At 31.0% G+C, this 22233-nt stretch overlaps 1 protein-coding gene across 6 annotated transcripts in view; it reads left to right on the top strand.

The window, feature by feature from the left end:
• Window positions 1-14550, top strand: part of Pgant9 (polypeptide N-acetylgalactosaminyltransferase 9) — a 48505-nt gene extending 33955 nt beyond the window's left edge. For all 6 annotated transcript variants that reach the window (XM_025160876.2, XM_025160875.2, XM_025160874.2 and 3 more), the window contains 8 exons: window positions 1822-1988; window positions 2788-3169; window positions 3897-4014; window positions 4468-4653; window positions 7890-8018; window positions 8318-8434; window positions 11307-11435; window positions 12946-14550. In XM_025160876.2, coding sequence (XP_025016644.1) covers window positions 1822-1988; window positions 2788-3169; window positions 3897-4014; window positions 4468-4653; window positions 7890-8018; window positions 8318-8434; window positions 11307-11435; window positions 12946-13098 — 1381 coding nt within the window. In that variant the 3' untranslated portion in view covers window positions 13099-14550. The remainder of the gene's footprint in view (window positions 1-1821; window positions 1989-2787; window positions 3170-3896; window positions 4015-4467; window positions 4654-7889; window positions 8019-8317; window positions 8435-11306; window positions 11436-12945) is intronic.
• Window positions 14551-22233: the final 7683 nt, after the last annotated feature.

Below are 22233 nucleotides of genomic sequence, written 5' to 3'. Positions count from 1 at the left end.
CTTGTTAATTGACTCGACAATCTGTTAATGACATGATTCTTGAAATTGTTAAATTTACTTTTGATTACCAACTGATTGTGTGTGTGTGCAAATGTTGACTGGAAAATTTGGCAATTTCTTTATGCAAATGGAACAACAATTGACATTGATTTTTACCCTTTTATAACTTATCAAGCTTATTACTTGCTATTCGAGTTTGCCATTTCTCTCAATAATTCACTTGATAATAAAATAAATCATAAACCAATGTTGATGTGTACATTTTTATATAATATTGTTTGGATATTTACCATTCCATGGATTGTTCATTCATTCACAATGAACTTTTCTTTCTCTTGTTCTTCTTCTTCTTTTGCTTCTCTTTTTCACCAACTTTTCCCTCATCGTTCCAAATACGTTTTTATTGGCTTCAATATAACTCTGTATTGAACCTCTTTTGTCCTTTCCCTTACTTTTTGCTCTTCTCTTCAACTGCAACCTTTGCCGTCATCTTCTTTCATCTCATCATCTTTTTCAGTCTTCTTTCCATCTTCATCCCATTATCATTCTGTCAAGTTTAGCCACTGTTATTTGGTAACAATTTGCTTCTTTTCCACTTTCTTTCTTTTCTTTCCTTCTTTTTATTTTGTTCATGGATCTTTGCTCAATTCCCTTGGATAATTTTGGAAACTATCAGAAACAGAGAAATACCAAAAGGCTTCTTCTAGTCTAAATGAGGAAAAGGTTGAAATTATTTTTATCCATTATTATTGTCCGTTGTTATTCATTCCCATGTTAATAAAGTTGTTACATTATTTACTCTGTTTTATTAAAATTCATGATAACTGCTTTCAACATCCAAACAATAACAACCAAATCCATCATTATCATTTGATCCTGAAATGAATGAAAAATAAATATTATAAAACCCTTTACATTATAAAACAATCTCTGGTAGCCTAGTGGTTAGTATCCTTGCATAACAAGATTTAGGCTCCGGGTTCGCGTCTCGATATTGATCAATTTGTTGAGACTATTTCTTTACGTTTGATGTGAGGTCATTGGTATGAATCATGCAATTCAGTTAGGTAAATTACTTTCCAAACTTCTTGAGATTCCATGATTTATAAAAAAACTTCCTTGAAACTCATTCGTTGCTCAAATGTAAATTGAACCGATTACTGTTATTACAACCAATATGAAAGGTCAACAATTACAATAAACAAGATTGCTATATTGGATTATTTCATGAACCAAAGGTTCTTAAGAGATTTGAAAAGATTGCCCAATATCCAGCCTACATGATATTGACAATGAAGAAGCTTGTACTTTAAAAACTCATCAACACCTCGAACAATTTCCTGGCACATTCTTTCAATTAACTCATCCCTTCATTCATTTATTCAGATGATGAACACCACTAATAATGCTGAATATTCTGACAAGCAACAAGAAAATGTAAATTTTTTCCCATTAAATTTTCCTTCAAACTATAGATTCATTTTAGACAATATTTACAAACAAAATAATTCATCAAGATAAATACATTTACATTAAACAAAACCAGTTTGACAAGCAAAATGCTAAGTCAATTTCAGGATAAACATTTATCCTCTAAATTATCTTGTCATGTTTAATTTTCATTTTTAAATTTTAATTAATTCCATTCATTGGGCAAACAACATTAATATACATTAATAATAACATTATTCAAAATCATATCCAGTTGCAATAGATTTCAATGGATTTCATTTACTCTGGGAGTGCAAAATATTGAGATTTGTTTTGACATGAAAATTGAATTTAAAATGAAATTTTAATCTCTTGTTTCTCTTGTTTCAGGTGTAAAAATGAAAAATATCATGAAAATTTACCTCAAACTAGTGTGATAATTTGCTTCCACAATGAAGCTTGGTCCGTCTTATTGCGAACAGTTCACTCTGTGCTCGATAGATCACCTGAAAATTTGATTAAAGAAATCATTTTGGTCGATGATTTTTCAAACAGAGGTAATTATCAGTTCAACTCTCACCCTTGATTAGTTAATATCAAATGATTCCCTTGAGTAGTTTTCCCATGTAAATGTTGATGCAATTTGTGTCAATGTTTCCATTGATAATCATCTTTTATTGCATTTTGCAGTCTAATAATGATAGTCATTAATAATAACGATGATGACAGTGTTCAGCCCAAGGTGGTCTAATCAATGAATTAATTTTCTTTCCTCTTTTTCTCAATAATTGTTATTGCAAATGTAATGATGAACCCAAACTTGTCCCATTAAGAAAGTGATAGACAATTTGAAAGTTTTGACAAGAAAATGCAATTAACAAGAAAAGTTTACTTGGTTAACTTTCCATTCCAAGATAATCAGTTATAATAGTATTAATAAATTTCACTCCCAGCTTGTTCAAGTGAAAATGTCTCAAGCTCAATTAGCAAGCTTTTTAATAGTAATCAAGTTGAGATTGAGTAGAAAAGGTAAACTTATGAGTAAATTTGCTTATTAGTTGTTGTTTTTGTTGGCAAGATTTTTGCTTAATTGAAAACTTAATTAACCAAAGGCTAATTAATTATCTTCCATGTTTGTCTTTTTCTTTCCTTTTCTTTTGCTTACTTTCCAATTGTGTGTTCAACTTGGGTAAACACAACATTGAAATTGCTTTTTGCTTTTCCATTCTTTTCCTTGGTTGGTCTTATTGCTGTTGATGAAAATTATTGTCTTTATTGTGATAATGTTTACTGCAATATGTTGTCATGATTGAAATTGATGATCTTTTTGGCGCTCTCGATCAATTATGGAATCAGAGGATCTTATGAAACCCTTGGAAGAGTATGTTAAACCTTTAGGTAAAGTAAAGATTATCCGAGCCAAGAAGCGTGAAGGCTTGATTCGAGCTCGACTATTAGGTGCCAATGAAGCAACTGCTCCCGTCCTGACCTACCTCGACTCACACTGTGAGTGCACAGAGGGTTGGTTACAGCCTTTACTTGACAGAATTGCTCGTGATCCAAACACTGTAGTTTGTCCAGTTATCGATGTTATCAATGATAAAACATTTGAATATCACTATCGAGGTGATGCAAACTCCATCAATGTCGGTGGTTTCGACTGGAATCTCCAATTCAACTGGCATGCTATTCCTGATCGGGAAAAGAAACGACGAGTTCATTCCACCGATCCAGTCAGGTGAGCAAACATTTTACAATTTGATTCAAACTCTCGACAAACTCCAACTGCAACTCCCAGGAGAAGTCGCCGAAATTCATTCACAGAATATCGACAAAAATGTGAAAAAATTTACAAGTCAACTTGCAACAAATTTTTTCGCAATGTTGATGTTCTCAAGAATTTTTGGGAATTTTCGACAAAAATCTTTAGCTTCTGAATTCTTGACTTTCTGTCCATCAGTTGACCAAATGTAGTTGACAGGCAAAACTCCCAATCGTGAGCCAATCAATTGTTGAATCTTTTTTGTTCCAATTGAACCTTCCTATTGTGACCTTGTCGATTGTTCAATCAAGGATTGAAATTATTTCCATGTTAATAAATTGTCGATTGTTTGTGACATGAAGGTGCTTGAATAACCTTTTCCCATTGAATTTTATCCATCAACTGTCACCATTCAGTCAAAAATGAACAAGAATATTGAAGTTGAAAATATCAATATAATAAATAAACAAAAAGATAAAAAAGTTGTATCAATCATTTTCACTCCATTGACTATCACATTACAAATGATTGTAAATACAAATTTAACTTTTACCTTGAACCAAATAAATTAGTCGAGTTAACAAGTCAACACTTTTAAAGGTCATTTCAGTAAAAGTTGTAAAAGTGTTGAAACTAAAAGTAATTTGAATGTGAACCAATCAATCATCTAATTGATTCTTGTTCATCTTTCGACCAACTTCAGGTCACCAACCATGGCTGGTGGACTGTTTTCCATTAGTAAAGATTTCTTCGAACGTCTTGGAACTTATGATAGTGGATTTGACATCTGGGGCGGAGAAAACTTGGAACTCTCTTTCAAGGTGAGAATAAATGACATTTTTCTTTGTTCACTTTATCACAATCCAGAATTTCAATTATCATCATGATGATAACAATGAGAAGAAAACATGAAACCAAAAGATGGAGCAATTGTTGGATGAACAGAAAAAGTAGAGAAAAAAAGATTATAAATAAACATGAACAATCTAATCTTTGGTGAGACTGAAATTTCATTCCAAATTGATTCACTTGGAACTGTAAATGTCATCAGGATTATCAAGATAAAACATGATCTACTTTTAGTATGACAACAACAACTTTTTTTATCATTTCTTTTCTTGTGTAAACTCTTTTTTATCTCTTTTCATTCAGCATTACTTGATGATTCTTCATGATTATCCTTTTGATTCTTTGATAACCTTGCCATTATTTTTCATTTTTTATCTTCTTTTCATTCCATTTTGGTTGGCTTCTTCAATCATGATCATGAATAGACTTGGATGTGTGGTGGAGTCTTGGAGATAATCCCTTGTTCCCATGTTGGTCACATATTTCGAAGTCGAAGTCCATATAAATGGAAAACTGGTGTCAACGTTCTTGTTCGCAATTCAATTCGTTTGGCTGAAGTTTGGATGGATGATTATAAGAAGTATTATTACCAAAGGATTGGAAACAATCTGGCAAGTTTCACTTTTGTTCACCTTCATTCGCATCAACTTTCAATTTTTGTTTACAATTCAAAGCACCATTTCACTTGTTAAACTTCATTCTTGATAGGAAAATGAAGATTCCAATTCAATTCTCAACTTTTGCCGTTTACTTGCTAAAGCAACCTTCATATAACTGAGTTTCCATATCAGAAAATGAAACACAAATCTATTTCTCCCTGGTTGATAGTTTAAACCAACCATTTACTGTTCATCAGTTTTTCACTGTTTTTGCAGATCACAATTTGATATTGTGTTATTGCCTTCAAGATGATGTTCAAGGTTTAAGGGTTAAAAGTAAAAGGCTTGAAAATTATTGTTCCCAGTTGATTTGTTAAATTGAGAGCAAATACAAGGTTTATGGTGAAATGAAAAGTTTAAATTTGTCGTTTTCCTTTTTTTGGCTCATGTAATTTGTGGTTTCATCATTCAGTTTTCATTTAAATTTTAACACATGATCATAATTGATTAGCCATCCATTATCGTCAAACGTGCAAAGTGTAAAATGAATTGACTTTGATTAACAAAGTTGCCAATTCAATTCTAGTTTCATTGTTTCTCAATTATTCAAGAAGCAATCGATCAAAACGTACGACTTCATCAGAATAGATTAAAATCAATTTTCTCTCCGCTATTTATTATTTAGTTTTTAGCTTAAAATTTCAAAATTTTACCAGAAAAACAATCAAAGTCAAAAACCCAAAGAAATAAATTGTAATTCCAAGCTGAAACATTTAACAGCAACATGAGTCTCATCTCGATAGTCTCGGTATTGGTCTTGATATGAAACAGTAGGATCAACTGACTATAAATAAATCAATTGTTGCAGCTATGAATACATCAGTAGTCACTAGTCTGACTTCATCACTTAACCTAAGAAGCTTGTCGTCTCGGTCAAACATTTGTACACCAGAAGGTCTTTGCATTAGGCATTTACGTGATTCAATGAAGCACATGTACTTTGACTTACAAACTTATCAGACGAAACTTGATTTCGAAAAGTCGAAAATTGATAAACTTTCAGATTGAACGATCACAACTCTTGGCCATTAAAATTTCGTTGGATTACCGGTTGAATGTTCAATTGATTTTTCATTTTCTTTTTTTAAATTTCTCAGTCTCAGTTTTTTTCTATTTCTGGATGAAATTTTCTGAATTTTTTGCAAGTTTAAATTACAGATTCATGTTACCTTTTGGATCGATTTACTAACGGTTCAATTTTAGATGAGAAATAAAGGTCAATTTTTTTAATCGAATGAGTTGATGAAACTCCAAACTGAGAATCTGGTAAAACTGCCATTCAATTAGTTATGTTTTTCCTTGTATTACCACTTGCTCATTGAGATGAGTAAAAAAATGTGAACAGCAAGAGCAGAAAAAAAGTAATGTTGAAGATGAAATGTTACGGTGATGGATGATTCTGTGCATAGTCATGTCCTTGCCCTGATCGATCAATGATTGTGCACACTTTAAGAACTCTTGAAATACTGTCAATCTTCATCTTCTTTCAACTTATTCTTCGTCTTCCTTTGACTTTTCCCATGATACATTTTGGCCCTTTTCTTACCTCACAACAACAACAAGCAAAAAAAGCTCTTCTCAACTCCCAAGTAAAAAGTTAACTTATTTGCCAATAGCATTATTCTGATAATACTCATCATCAACATCATCATTCTGATCATCATTATCATTCCATCCCAATCATCACCCAAAACACTTGACTCTATTGCCTGTAAAGCAACAGCAAAAGAAGATAAAAAAATGAAACATTCTCATTTGACTTTCTTCCATTACATTATGAGCAACATTTTTATCCGTTGATCCAATTCATTTTGATCATGAATCCTCCAAACCTGTGCAAAAACCTGTTCCATGATTCATCTTTAACTCCCAGTTTTATAGATATTTATTTCATGATATTATCATATGATAATAGAGTAATAATATTATTACATTTTGGTAACAACAATGTCACTGAATCATAAATTTTGTTTTCTCACTTTTCAATTTCAATTCATTTGAAGGAACAGAAGAAAAGTATTAGAAGCGAAAAAACAAAGTTGTCCTTTTCATCCTTTCACTCTTCCACCATCATCATGATGATCATCAACAACATGATCCTTAAATTTGATAAATTTACTTTTTCCATCATTACATGGAGTGAAAACATTCCTACAGTTTATCTTGACTCATTTTTGCATGAGAACTCTTGGGAGAAAACATGATGTTTTCAGAGTAAAAAAGATCTAATATGTAGATGAATGTTATTTTATCATATTCATGAAAATAAATAGAAACTGAAAATATATTTATATTTATTTCTCTGACTTTTTCCTTTTCCATATAAGTTTACTTACAAATTTTCCGAGTAAAGACAATGCTTTTGGATGAAAATTGTGTATAAATATGAATATCATTTGATGATATTTTTTCACTTCTTTTTTTCACTTTTACAGTTGAAAGGTAAAGGTACAATAAATCATGAAAAGTCAAGTTGAGATTATTCCAAATGATATACTTATGGAACCTTTTTCGATTCACTTTTTGTCAATCATCCAATTTCATCAATTTTTCATTCCACATTTTCTCATGATAATAGTCTAATGATTTTCCAAATGATTTTGATGCCAAAAAAGGCGTTTTTCGAGTTCGATTCCGAGTCAATTATCAATATTTATTCTATTTATTTTTCATTATTTAATGTTGAGAATTTGAAATTTCATGAAAATTTTATTCCAAAGTTGATTTCGATTTGAATTTGAAAATTTTTGAAATGCTTTGATAATTTGAATCAATTTTCGCGAGTTAATTGAATAAGTTTTGGGAATTTATTTGGATTTTTTGTTGAAGAAAAGATTAATCGAAGAATGCATTTCTCCATTTCTTGGACTTTTCTGGCTTATTCGATATTCAAGTTATTGAAGTTTTTCAATTTATCTTTTTTGGCCATTTTCCTCTTTCCTTTGTCCAGATTTTAAAGTCAAATAAAGCTTCAAAATGAAGTTGACTTTAGAGGCAAAAAATGGTTTACATAATTCTTACAAGATCAATAGCAATCTGATTTGGTTGAATAAATTTGCTCATCATTGTGTTTCAGGAAAAATAAATGATGAAACTGATGCAATAGAAAACTCAGTGAAACAAACAATTTAAAGTTGATCCATAAATTCAAAGTTGGCCTTGATTCTAATCTTCATCTCTACCTTTAGGGTGACTATGGTGATGTTACTGACCGTAAAAAGCTTCGCGATCAACTCAACTGTAAATCCTTTGAATGGTATGTCAAGAACGTTTATCCCGAGTTGTTTATACCCGGTGAAGCTGTTGCTTCAGGAGAGGTAAGTGGATCGTTTTTTACTCGACTTTTCCCTTGTTTCCTTCCCTTCATCTGAGAGTGAAAATTTGAGAGTTGGATAATGATATAATCCAAGGTTAAAGGGAAATGAAAATTTTTCATGTTCTCTTTGCAATGAATCACCATGAATCATCTTGAATTGTCATGTAGTTCTAAGCCACCCATGATCATGTTTCCCATTCTGTTAACCCTTTCAGTAACACGATTCTAACCCAATTCTTTTTTTCTCCTTTTCTTCTGGTTCTTCTGGCTTTCTTTCTTTTCTGGTTCTAACAAAATCAGGTTCGTAATTTGGGTGGCGATTCACCGAACAAAATGTGCCTTGATTCACCAGCACGGAAACAAGATTTACATAAGGCAGTTGGCCTTTATCCTTGCCATAACCAGGGAGGCAATCAGGTTCGATATATAATCTGTGTCATGAGCATCATTCTGGTAAAGTTGAAAAAACTCGAAAACTTGTCATTCTGCCAGTTAAACACTTTTCATTATTCAATTTACCCCAAAAACATTAACATGATTGATTTACTAATGTATTAGTGCTACACCTTACCTCGAGTTCCGTCACTTTCATTACCTTAATTCAAGTCAAATGAAATTATGAAACAAGATGAAAGGAGTGAGAAAAAAGACTGAAGGCAAAAGAAAAAATCGTTGATCAAATTTCCATTCTGTAAAATTAATCTCAAGAGTAGTCTCTTTTGGTCTCATCACACGTTGTTCATGATTCAATATTGTTCAACTTTGCTCTGGGCCATCATCAATAACATTATTGAGTTTCAATGTGAACCAACTTGAAACACAATATAAAGGAGAAAAAACAAAAAAAAAGAAAAAATTATGTTCATTTTGAACCAATCGAAATGTAACTTTACACTCATTTTAAGTTGAACCTTCAGCAAAAGTTTCATCAAATTTTAAAATGTTTATTAGGATCAAATCCAGACTCAAAAGTAGCTTTTGAAAAGCTCGAGTAAAAATGGTTTCAACTTTAATCAGCAAAAAAACGGAAATTAACTTTGACTCAAAGTAAGCTGATTACGATCAAATCAGCTCATCGATTCAGCTCTTTACTGCAATAATGCAAAACCAATGATCGACTCGAGTTGAACTCGTCTTTAAATTTTCACCCTTTAATAGGTAATGTTAAAGATTGGCTGAAAGGTTGAAGGTTGATGGGAAGAAACATTTTTGGGTTAAATTGTTGATTTTGTGAGACAAGCTACAACTGATGATAATTATTAGCTTCAACAGTTAATCTTATTAGCCGTTTAACAAGGTTTACAGAATAGGATTGGTAAAATTGTTAGCTACATAAATATAAATTAGTTATTTACTAATAAAAATAGCAATTCTGTTTCATTTATCAAACTGATAATTATATTATTTGTTGTATTATAAAGATAAGAGAAGAAGACTTTTCCCTGATTCACATGAATCTTGAGAGGAACAGATTAATGAAGCGTAAAAATAATTAACCTTGCAAAGTTAAACTGTAATCATCATGTTATTATCGGGTCCACTTGTTTTGAAACGTGAAAAGAGAAACGTTGATTAAACATTGAAACTCTTGTCAGGGTAAAACTCATCTTGATCATCATCTTAAATCAGGTGAAATGCTTTCAACAAACAACAAAGTAAATTAATCAATAATCCTTTTCAATCCAATTGCAATCCATCAACCTTACAAGTTTACCTTTTCAAGTTTCAAGAGATGGCGAAAAATTCAATTCTTTACCTTTTTCTTCTTACAATAATTGTTCAAGTTATTCTTGAAACTTTTAATGATGAATTCATTTTCCACTTGAATCGTCTTTTTTTATCAACACTTTTCATCTTGAAATTTGATTCAATTGTCAATCTTGTAAATTATACAATTTTCAAATGAACTTTACTTTGATCAAACTTCATGTTTACCATTTTCTAGTTTTCTTACTGACTTTACCCAATCTGATTACTGTTGCTGAATTTCATGATGATTTCAAGTTATTCGGGTCAACAATTTTTCTTCTTGTTTATCATGCTTTTTTAATACCCTTTGGAATATAAAGAAATGAAAAGTTTTGCTCGCATTTTTTTCCCCATCAAAAAAGGGAACAAAATTTGTTCACTTGTTTAACTTGTTCATACAAGTTGTGAACAGGTTAAACATTCAAAGATTCAACTCGAAATGATAAAGTCAATTTTGCCATTCCAATAACATGATAATATTGCTCATGAATGAATGGAAAAGCAGAAAAAGAAAAAATTACAAAGAAAATGTAAAAATTTATCAACGAATCAACAAAAATGTGGCGAAATTTCCATCGTTCGACTGATTAATTCTTGGTGAATTTATGGTGATTAAACATTGAAAACTTATCGAAATTATTGCAACTCTCGAAACTAACTTTTGATACAAAATTAATTTTTGTTTTAAAATGAAACATTGAACAGATTCGAAGTTTATCGACTCTTGAGAAGAGTGAGCAAGATGAACTTATCGATGGTTGGTGCCTCGAAAAGTCTCCTTTCAAGATTGGTTCCTATCATAAGCTGCAAATGTGGGAATGTTTACCTGGACGCGATAATCAGGTAGTTCATTTGATTGCAACACAAACATGAAAAAACCAAAAATGACGAGCATGGAAAAACTCATAAAATCGACTTTTGCTCAGAACAATATTTACTGAGGAAACCAGTATTTCATTTCAAGAATTTTCGATAAATTTTTTTCGAATTTTTTTCTGACAAAAAATTGGGCGAAATTTTCGTTGAGTTTCGATCTGGTTTGACTCTTCGTTTTCACAGTTTTTCATCATTTTCATCTGTTCTCAGCTTTGCATCAAATTGGTTTAGAATATTTTTTGGTCTTTTTCATTGTTTCAGAGTTGAATTGCTGTTGAGTTTTCAATTGAAACAAATTAAATTCCTACTTTACTTCAGTCAACCATTGATTCTTTTTCATCATCAACCATGAATAACCTTTCAAAATTCATTGTCTTTCTCTTTTCTGCATTCCATCAACAACTCAAATGAATAATAAGTGAATCAATTTTGCAGTTAAATTGTTCTTTCAATTAGTAAATCAATCAACCAACCAAAAAATACGTTTAACTGGCTTAACTCATTGTCTAACCAATTTATCTGATTGTTGCTCATCAAAACAGAAAACCTTTGTCTATTTTTTTACACTTTTTTAATTATTTTTCTCTTCTTTTCCCTTTTATCATTTCTCTCTTTTCCATGGTACTTTCACCCATTTTCCCTACGCTCCAAATGGTTCAATCAGTATTTCCTTTTATCCAGAGAAGGTGAGATTCGTCGTGATGAAGCTTGCCTCGATTTTGCAGGTAAAGATGTTGTCCTTTATCCATGCCATGGAGCCAAGGGTAATCAACTTTGGATTTATGACGATGATGTGAGTATCTCAACCTCTTTCGAGACCATTGAAGAGCTAAAATGAAAGGCATCAAAAAAACGTTTTACTGATGAACTGTAATGAAGAGTAAAAAGCAAAGATAAGTTTCAATTGAACCTTGAATGTTGATTGGTTGCTTCGACTTTTCTTTTCCTCTCAATTACTTTACTCGCCATTTCTTGCTTTTTATCCTCATCTTCACCTTCACCTTCATCATCTCAATCTTCATCTGTGGGACAGAAGCAACATCTCAACATGATTTGACAAGAAAACTATAACAAGCTAACACAATTAGTCTTTTACCTTTTCAAATTGTCTGAATAATTGGCTAAAGAAGGAATCAAAAGAAGAAGAAGAAGCAAAGCAAGCAACAAAATTTATCTGATGAAACATGAAAACACATTTCAAGTATCATCATGTATTGTCATGGTGTTGCCGTCAACATCACTCCATCTCATCCTCTAACCTTATTCATGTTGACAATGAACACAGTAAAAGATGTTTCAGGGTAAAAATAAGTATAATCTTTAATGAAATACAAGAGAAGAAGAAGGAAAAAAATGAACCTCAAAAAATATCATTTCACCATTATTATCATTCCCAGTTGATTATAATTCTCATTAGTATTATCATTAGTATTGTCATTATCATCATCATTCAACAGAACAAGGTAAAGGTAGAGAAAAAAATTATTTGCCTGAAACTCTTTTACCTTTTTTAGGTTCATATTATCACCATTTTTAAGCCGATTATTAACTTTACCTTTACATTCATTATTGTCACTCTTATCATGAAACTCATGTAAACACACAAATTGATAATTCAAATTACTTAGTCTAATTAGTGTTCAACTTCACCAAAGATAATCACTTTTCCCAAAGAATTTTATGAAATGGAAAAAATGATTTTCATGAAAAGTCTGCAAATTCAACTTTGAAATTGAATAGAAAATGAATTTTTTTCAGATTCTGTTTGACCCTTAGACATGATAATATTTACAATAATCTCATCAATCAGCAAGTTCATCATCAGCAACTATTTAACTTTGTTTTCCCTCTTTACTCTCATTTTTTGCTCATCTTGATCGCTCCATTTAACAATTTATTCCCCATCATTATCATCTGAATTGCTTTCATTGGAAGAGAAAAGTTGATTGAGAAAAAAAAGAAATGCTCACAACTTTTCGCTCTTCTTCCTCTTCTTCCAATCTTGCCTTAAAATAAACTATTTGCTACCATCAACATCAATTTAACTCGCAATTTGTTAAGTTCTGGGCTTCCATCGAGAATTGATGTTCAAACCTATTCCAAAGGGATCATTATTATCACCATTATTATCATCAATCCTGTGAACACACAAAATGATAACAGTTTGATAAACATTGAACTTGACCTAAATACGAAGATAAACTCAAAGTGTTCATTTTCAGCTCATTTTCTGGTCTCCAAATTATTCCTTTTCCTTTTTGTCTCTCTTCCAATTTCTAACCTCTTTCATCTTGTTTACTCAGAAAAATCAAATTAAACATGGAAGCAGCGGAAAGTGCCTTGAAATGTCACCCAAACGTGATAAACTCTGGATGAGACCTTGTTCACCCGAAAAGACCAACCAGAAATGGAAATTTCAAAACTTCAATCCGTCCAAATTCACCAAATTAGCGTGAAGACAAAAGACTCAAAAGTGAATAAAAACAAGTTGAAAGATTAATAAAAAAGTAATCGAAAGATAAACGAAATTGAAATAAACGAAAGACACAAAAATCCTGAAAACTATGAAAACCTGAAAAAACAAACAGATTGGCAAACCTTTTCACAAATGAAAGGGACTTTGGGTCGAAAGGGCGACGATGAACCAATTAGTAATTGAATAAAATGATTCAATCAATTGATGAAAAATGATGAAATTTGATCGCATTTCAAAGGACTCATTACTATTGACCATTTGCTGTACATTTTCACACAAAAGGAAAGCAATTTTCGAGTTACACTTGAACAAACCAACCATTACTATCATCATCACCACTTGAACAACCCTGATGAAGAAGAAGATTTGACAAAAAAAAAACTTTCAATTCTCAACCTTGTGATCTTGGTCATTGTCAAACCTCGTATTTCAAGTGACTTGTTATCCTCACTTCAACATCCATCAAAAAAGATTACCTTTTAATCAAACTCTTGCTTTACCCAATTCCCTCCCAGTTGACCACATAATCGTTGCCCAAAGTTCAACTGCAACAATTGCAAGCCAATCATTTGCAATGTTCAATTCTTGCGGTGTTTTCACCTTTTCTCACATTCCAATTGCAATTGTAAATTGTCCAACGCAAATGAATTGAAACAAAAGTTCATTATTTTTCCCTTCTTCTCACATGAGAATGAAGAATATCTGAGCAGAAATATCAACATTTCCATCTTTTCTTTTTCTTTCTTTTTCTCCATATTATTTCCTATTATCCATATAATTCATTTTTCATTTCAGCCTTTTTCGTTGAATCGATTGAAATTTCATTTCCATTCAAGTCCATTTATCATACACTTTTGGCTTCAAAACGATCTCCATTGATTAATTGTCTACCAACTTGAACAATGTAATTTGAAGAAGAAGAAGATGAACAAAATTGCAATAATTTGATAGCCTTAGTCACCATCAGCATTTTGCCTGGTAATTCAAAGTATCCATTCAAGTGCCTCACTTGCCTCATCTCGATCATCCTTCATTAAAAGTGCCTTTTCCTAACAAACTGTTTCATCTTTCAATCACACTTTGTGATACACTTACAATAACTACAATTATTGCTATTAATATAAGCATTATCATTATTATTATCAACATAACATTATCATGATATTTATATGTGCCACTTAAGTTTTGTCTTGTTTTTTGTTTAATAAATCAGCCAGAGAAGAGCAAAGAGAATTGCTTTTCACTTCAACTCGGCTAATTGGACCTTTTAATTGTTGGTTAAATAAATGATTTTTATTGAATAAAAGTGAAGTGAAGTTTTCCTTTTTTGGACCAAAATTTAATTGAAATTTAACTTTTTGTAAAATCTGTAAAATCTTTCAATTTACAATGTAATTGAAAATTGCAAAATAAATTTAAATATTAAATTCAAGTTTGGCAAAAATTTTTCTCAAAGTTTTATATCAAAATTCAATTTCAACATATTTTCCTCATTGATTTTTGGTGAATAGGAAAAAGGTAAACTTGTTAAATAATGAATTCAGTTAAAGATTTATTCAATTAACAAATCAATATGTTATTCCATGCATGGATTTGGAGTGAAATTTGCTTTTCATATTTCAGTTCACAGTTGAACTTTCCATCTCAAGGCTATTCAATGATTTTTATTGATTTCATTTTTTTTGCTCATCAATTCGAAATCAACTGATGGACTGAGTTTTTCAGTCCAGTTTCTGGTTTGGCAAGTTCATGGTGAATGCTTCAATGTTTGGAGAATTTTGAAAAGAAGTCTGAAAATCTCTGATGAACAGAAATCAAGGGTTGCTGTTACTGAAACTGAATAATCGACCTGATTTTCATTGAACAATTCAAAGTAAATCTGCTGGAATTGTATGAAGTTTTCATGCATTTTTCGCTTAGAAATTCAATAACAAAAAATCAACAGTGCATATGACTTTGTCTGAACCATTGTAGACACTTTAACCAAATTTTGGCCAAATTTTATTTTTCTTTGAAATTATATAACAGAATGGATGGAGAATATTTCCTGCTGAAAGTTTTTCAGTTTTTCAAGAAAAGTAATTTCATATTAATTCCTTTATAAACAAAAAGAAAAAAATATTTAATATGAAAATGTCTAAGGAATTCATGATATTTTTACACCAGCGATGCTTATTTAAATTGTGTTTGAAGATTCAAAATACCTTTTTAGGGTAAGATTAAGAACAGGCAGTTAGATGTTGATCGCGTACTGATTGCGAGTTTTTGACTAAAGTTTTGTTTATTTGATCACCATTTGGTAACCAAACTTAAACATTTACAAATGCAAGAAAAGATATTTCAATGAACAGTTTTTCATAGTATTTGGTTCAAGGTGAAAATTTTGCAAAATCGACAGAATATAATAAGATGTACTTCAAGTTTCAATGGGAAGTAATTAAATGAAACGTCTCAAGGTAGACAGTTAACTGTTATTGATAACAGGAAAGCTATTTATACGTTACCTTCCATTACTATTATAATTGCGTTCAAAGCTACAAAACTTTTTATTTGAGTGATCAAAGAAAATTATATCAAAAGTCGGAGGTAAACTCGATTTTCGGCCTTTTAATAAATTCTTATTTTCTGGATGGAATAAGGCGAATACACTTTGTCGGATTGAAAGAGAAACTTAAAATTTCGATTCAAAAGGGAAAAACTTATCAAAGATCAACCAAAGAAAGTTGAAACATTGATTTTCTTCGGTCCAATCGATTGCAAAGTTTTTCTCTGACCATCTTTGACCATTATAGATTGCAATTAGAACTGTTAAACTGTTAAATTAATTGCATTTCATTGTTACATTATTCCTGAGACAGTCCATGACAAATGCATGACTTTGAAACAGATTGAAAGATTGCACTTAGAATAGATTGATCAACTATTTAATCAATTTTCACTTTAACCTCATACCTTTAGGGCACAATGTTCATTGAATGTCAAAGATTATTGATTGACTTTTACATCTGAACCTGTTCAGTCTGTGACAAGAAAAAAAAAGATTGATTGAAAAGGCGCTTCAATATTGTTCCTCTTTCGTCCAGAATGATTCAACTTTTAATTGCAATTTTCTTGTTTCCTTTTCTCAAGTAAAAACTTTCTTCCATCAATAACAATAATGGACTGAAATGCCCAAAGTGAAATACAAGAAACAACAAAAACTAAACCAAACAAAAACGTAAAACTCAATGTGAACATAATAATGCAATTATGCGAATCAAATGCAACTTTAATGAGGCAACAAATTTGATAGAAAAAAAAGTAACTGAATAAAGTTCTGACAAAAATAGTCCAATTATATTTTATGTCAATAAAAGTTTTCTTTTTATCAAAACAATGAAATTATTTCACAAAATTGATTGAATTACATTTGAATTTATAATTTAAAATCAAAATGAATATCAAACATTCCAAGAGAAATATTTTCACTCAAATTCTCATCAAACTCCGAAACAACTCCCAGTCAAACTCCCAGCAAAATTCCTTGTTAGACACTTAATAAGACTTGTTATCATTTCATTGCTGATATCAGTATAACCATGTAAACAAATGAAAGAAAAACAATTTGAAATCAATAAATGTTGAAATGACAATTGTTTTTGATTTGCTTTTGTACTCTTTTTTTGTTCCATCAAAATTGCCATGAAAAAATGAACAATTTTTGTTGCGAAAAAATAGAAAAGAGCAAAATCGATTAAGATTTTTGATCTTATTTTGATTCTTTTTTTGCTTCATCTTTTCATTCACTTTCTTTTCATCCTGTCATTTCTCATGGTAGGTGGAAAAGGATATTCATGGGAATTATTTGTTCAATTATAGTTGAATCTCAAGAATGGTGAAAAGAGTCTTTCATCTTTATCAGTAAACAATCATGAAACGAAAAATGGAACAAAAAGTAAAATTTTCTTTTCTAAACTTTTTTTTCTCTCTCTCTCCTCAAACATCATTCTTGTACAATGAAAATTTTCACTTACAGGGCTTACCAAACATGATTAACTTTATCATTGTTCAACTAATCGATGATCATGTTCATCACATTTTCCCTCCCTGTTCATTCCCTAATAACCATTGATTCTGGTCAAACTGGAGATTTAAGTATCAATGAACATTCGAGTTGATGTATATCAACATGATAACAATTGGAAGAAGAATAACATGAAAACATTTACCATCTCAGCACCTCATGATAATTGATGAGCAAATGATTTGAAACGCAACGAAACAAAAATATAATAACAACGAGAGAGAGAATAAATCAAAGAGCAAAAAGAAGAGCGAAATGTTTTAATGATGATAATAACGAGGAAAGAATGAGTTTCATCAGAATTTCCAGAACAAATGAGTTCAACTGTTATTGGCTTCCAACTGTTTATGGGTTCATCAAATCATCCGTTCCAATCATCCAACAGATTGGAACGCATTTTCACCCAAAGACTAAACCAAATTGACGTTCAGCTTTACACTGTTTTCCTTTCCAATGCTTTACCAAACCGTCTAATGATGATAATGACAATAACAATTGTTGAGTTTTTATTTCGTTTTTTTTGTCTCAATTGGTTTTATTCAGTCTTCCTTTACAGTTTCCATACAATTGAACTTTCATTGAGGCAATAACAACAAAACTCGAGTTCAATTGCGTCAATTTCACTCCTTTTTGTCAACTCACTTTATTCATTATTTTGTCTTCTTTTATGATATCATTTCAATTTTATTTTTGCCTTTTATTTTCAACTTAAACTTTTATTGCCATTCACTCGCTATTGATGGATATTCAAGTCTCTGTTTAATCACAAGCTTAATTGGCATCTCATTGAATCAACTCATTTGTTTCGATATAATTTTCGAATTTGAAATTTTGGAGAATCTCTGAAGAAATGTTTTTCTCTCTGTTCATCTCAGTCGAGTTCTTACATGGAGCTTTTTTACTGTGGAATGAATCTTTTTGTCCAAACTGTTGGTAATATTGTATCTCTTAGTTATTATCATTTCTGTTCATCCAATGTTTATGGTCACGGTTTGCTTTCAATTATAAATATTGAAATGGTTACAAATTGTCATTATAATCATTAACCATTTTTTTTGTTCATTTCCATCTGAATCATTGTCATGTTAAAGAGTTTGAAAGCAAATTAGCTAATTATTGAGATTAAAACTCCACCCTTTGCTTACTATTAACCAACTCATTACGATAATTCAAATGATTGCTTTTAATAATAGTTGAAACTAATGGTTCCATCATGTTATGATAATTACATTAGTTTCACAGTTTGCTTCGTCATGAAATTAGTTTTGATTGTATTTTTATTTTCCATTACTCTTTGTTCATCATATTTCATAATAAATTATATTTAGAATCAGTTTCATCATTATTGTTGTTATTTTGTTTCGCACACAATCATGAAAATACACTAGTTTCACGGATAAGTTAATTTTTGATCAGCGCCCTCTACAATAAGTAGTAAGATGCTTAACTATACCATTGGTAGTATTGTAGACGGCGCTGATCAAAAATTAACTTATCCGTGAAACTAGTGTAAGTTAATAGTAAATAAAATCAAAACATTTTGACTTTTTTTTCTTTTCCTTTCCTTTGCTCTTGTTACAGTTTTATATCGTCATCAGGAGCAAATAACATGGCAATATTGATTGAACGGAAAATAATAGTCTAATAATGATAGCATTATTGCCTGAAGGAGAGACGAGAAACATTGAGAAATGTCTATTTTCCATGAAAATAGCCAGTTCATGAGAAACAGACTTGACTAATGAAAATAATCATCTGATAACTTCACAGAAGAACATAATGCCAGATTGGATTTCATTTGATTCAGAGTATGGATTGAATTACAATGGCAAAGTTCTCAGGAACATTTCGCAATAATTATTCTCATGGACTTGACTAATCATGAAACTTAGTGTTAAGCAATCTAATTGCATCTTAATGCTTTCGAATGTTGAACTCTGTGATTTTCAGAAAATCCAAGTTCTCTGAGAATTGTATCGCAATGTTGAGCTTTTTTTATTTTGAAAGTTTTTTGAGACTTTTAAGGCGATAGTCTTTGTTGATGGATATTGATGTCTTCTTGAGGTCTTATTTAGTGCTCAAAGTAGCTGATGAAATGAAACATCGATCGTTGTCAGAAAATTATTAAAGTGACTCAAAATAAATTGTCATTTATGTGCTAATAAAGAGCTGAATTTTGCTTGAATGGTCAATCCTTTTTGATATCCAAGTTTACGTTTTGACTGTGAACGTAAATGGATCGAACCAAATTGCAATCAAAATCAAATTAAGGTGAGAACGAGAGTTGAAAAATGTATTTCTGGTAATTGATGAAGTATCATCAAACTTAATTCAATATTCCCATCACGATTGACTCTCGATAAACTCAAATGTAAGCCAACTGCCATCAACAAGAAAATTAACTACAAAATTGTAAACTTCAATATCCATGTAAAACATGATGTAAAACAGTTTCCAATAAAGGGTAATATTCAAATGAAATCATGAAACGTTTACATAAAAATTGTGACGGAATTTCAAAATAACTTCAAGATTCTTTGAAGAAACTGTCCAAAGATAAACTTATTTCCACCGAACTATCATAGTTGGTTCATGATGAAGCAAATTAAAAGTGCGATTCAAACCCGAAACCAGAAAACTGTTTTGATTTACTTTTCTTTTCTTTTCAATGATTGGCATAGATTTGTATTCACATGCAACCAATTATCTAGCATTCTGTATTCCCCTGAATGACAACTAATGATAACCAGAATATTGATGTTTATTATGTGATGAACAAGTTGGCTACAGATAGGAATAATTGTTTGGATGGAAACAGGATGGTAAATGAAATGATGAAAGGAAAAAGATGATTTATTTCCATTGATTATATGCATAATATTATGAATCTATCATTGGTCAGTATTGTTCACATCGAAATACATGTTGAATGAAAGAGATTCAACATTGAAATCATTGCTTTTGATATGTAATGTTGCAAGTAAACGGACTGAGAGTAAGTCATCAATGACAATCAGAGTAACATTTTGTTGATGAGAAATGAAAAGATGAAACACACAAAATGAAAACCCAATGCATCAATGATACAAGATGAAAAGGATGAAAGTTGAATGCATTCATCTGATCCAATCAAAGGTTCAATGATTGTTGCAAGCAAAAGTTGAAAACTATTAACCATTACAGGGAATAATATTAATCACATTTCTGAGCTTTTCCATCACAAACTTATTCTGTTATTGGATAAAAATATCATTTTGTTCAGGTAATTGGTCCAAGTCTACAATTGATTGAGGAAAGTAAGAAAAGGATGAGAACAAGAGAAATGATTAAAATCGAGATTCGACAAGACCTTAATTACACTGGTTTAATTACCAATTAGCTTTTATTCACTTATTGAATGCCCTGTGGCTGAAACGCTTCTCAATCGATCAGACAAAATGTTCTATTGTTTCAATTTCCTATTCGAAACACTTTTTTCATTCCTTGCTCATTGATTTATTGACTAATGCCAAGCATTGACTATAAGTTGCTCTTTAATTGATCTTTGATGGACTTTTATTGCTAAATGCTTTCACTTTTAACCTTTTCCTCTGTTTCTGATTCGACTGAAATTCGATTGAATTTCGTTTCATTGTTTGCTCCATCTAATGAGTTGATGGACTAAATTTTGAGCAAACTTTCTTTGCTCATCTTAAAACAGCCTCAAGTCTTGACCTTTCATTTAGAATCGTCATTTTAATCGAAATTTTCCATCTTTTTTGTCACAGTAATCTTGTTACTCTTCACTTAATAAAGAGTTGATCTCAAGTAGGAAATTGTAAAGTTTATTGTTCAACTCATTGTAATTCAAGTCGTGAAATTAAAAAAGTGATCTTCTTCACTTTTCACTATTCTCATGACTTGCAACTTTCAACATTTGGCTTGAGTTAGACAAGCTTATTGTACCCTGAAAGGAAATCAATAGCTACTCAAGCAAACTGGATTAGTTTTCCATGTTTACACATAAAGTGTACTTTCATCAGTTTTCATTTTCATTCATTCGCCATTCGTAACAATAGATGCCACAAGTTTATTATCATAATTTCAGGGAAACTTCAAAGGTTCGAGATGATCAACCAAACTTCAAACCTTCAAAGGGATTAAAGAATCTAGAAGCTATCGGAAAGCAATGATATCAACCGAAATTACAACTTAAAGATGGTCTGAGGTTGAATTTACTCACAATTTTCTAAGCATTTAAATTAGACTTTTGCCTTCAAAAATGCTCATAATAGCAACTTCAGAGTCAGCTACAGTTATAAACTTTGCTGTCTTTAGACGATTTTAAAAGCTTAGTGAAACAAAACATTTAAAAGTGCAGCTCGTCAGGTAGATTCTGGATACAAACTGCTATCAAACTACTCCAAAAAAGGATATAAGAAGAAGTATAAAGATAGAGATGTACTGAAGCAACGACGAGTTTCTGCTGTGACATTCGAACATTATTTCGCTCTATTTTCAAGATCAGAGATCAACCGACGAACGTTTATTGCGTCTTTTTAGGTTGAAATAGATAATCCAATCAAGTAAAATAAAAGCTCATGAAGTAATTAAAGTAGTGAAAACAATAAGAACTTGATAGATGATGGAAATGTTTAGGAAACATTAATTTCATTGGAATTTCAGTTTATTAAAGGAAATGAACAGTTTGCAATAGTAAAAATACAATCGGAAAGGCATTTTGATCATTGTTTTAACCAATTACATTTCTGAAACTCATTAAAGTTGGAAATGCCAGAAACTTTATTATTTGCAGATTGAAGATGAAAGATATAAATTGATCTGAAATCACGTTAATTGAAAGACTTAGTGATTTACTGGTTTATTTTCCTCTATTTGTACATCTTGTATCTTTTAAATCGCAAGTTTTCATTGTCAGTGATAACAAGGATCGACCTTTCCAATTGATTTTTGTTTCAATGCGCAATCCTGCACTTTTGAAAAACATCGGAAATTTTCATTCCAGGTAAAGTACCATGAGCAAAGGTAAAGATTGAATTGTCACTTGTTGAT

This window comes from Tetranychus urticae, chromosome 1 (genome assembly GCF_039701765.1).
Source record: "Tetranychus urticae isolate SD_2017Ah chromosome 1, NJAU_TeUrti_SD_1.0, whole genome shotgun sequence".
NCBI classification, from domain to species: Eukaryota; Metazoa; Arthropoda; class Arachnida; order Trombidiformes; family Tetranychidae; genus Tetranychus; species Tetranychus urticae.
Note: the sequence above shows the minus strand (reverse complement) of the source record. Positions and strands in the feature narration are given on the sequence as shown.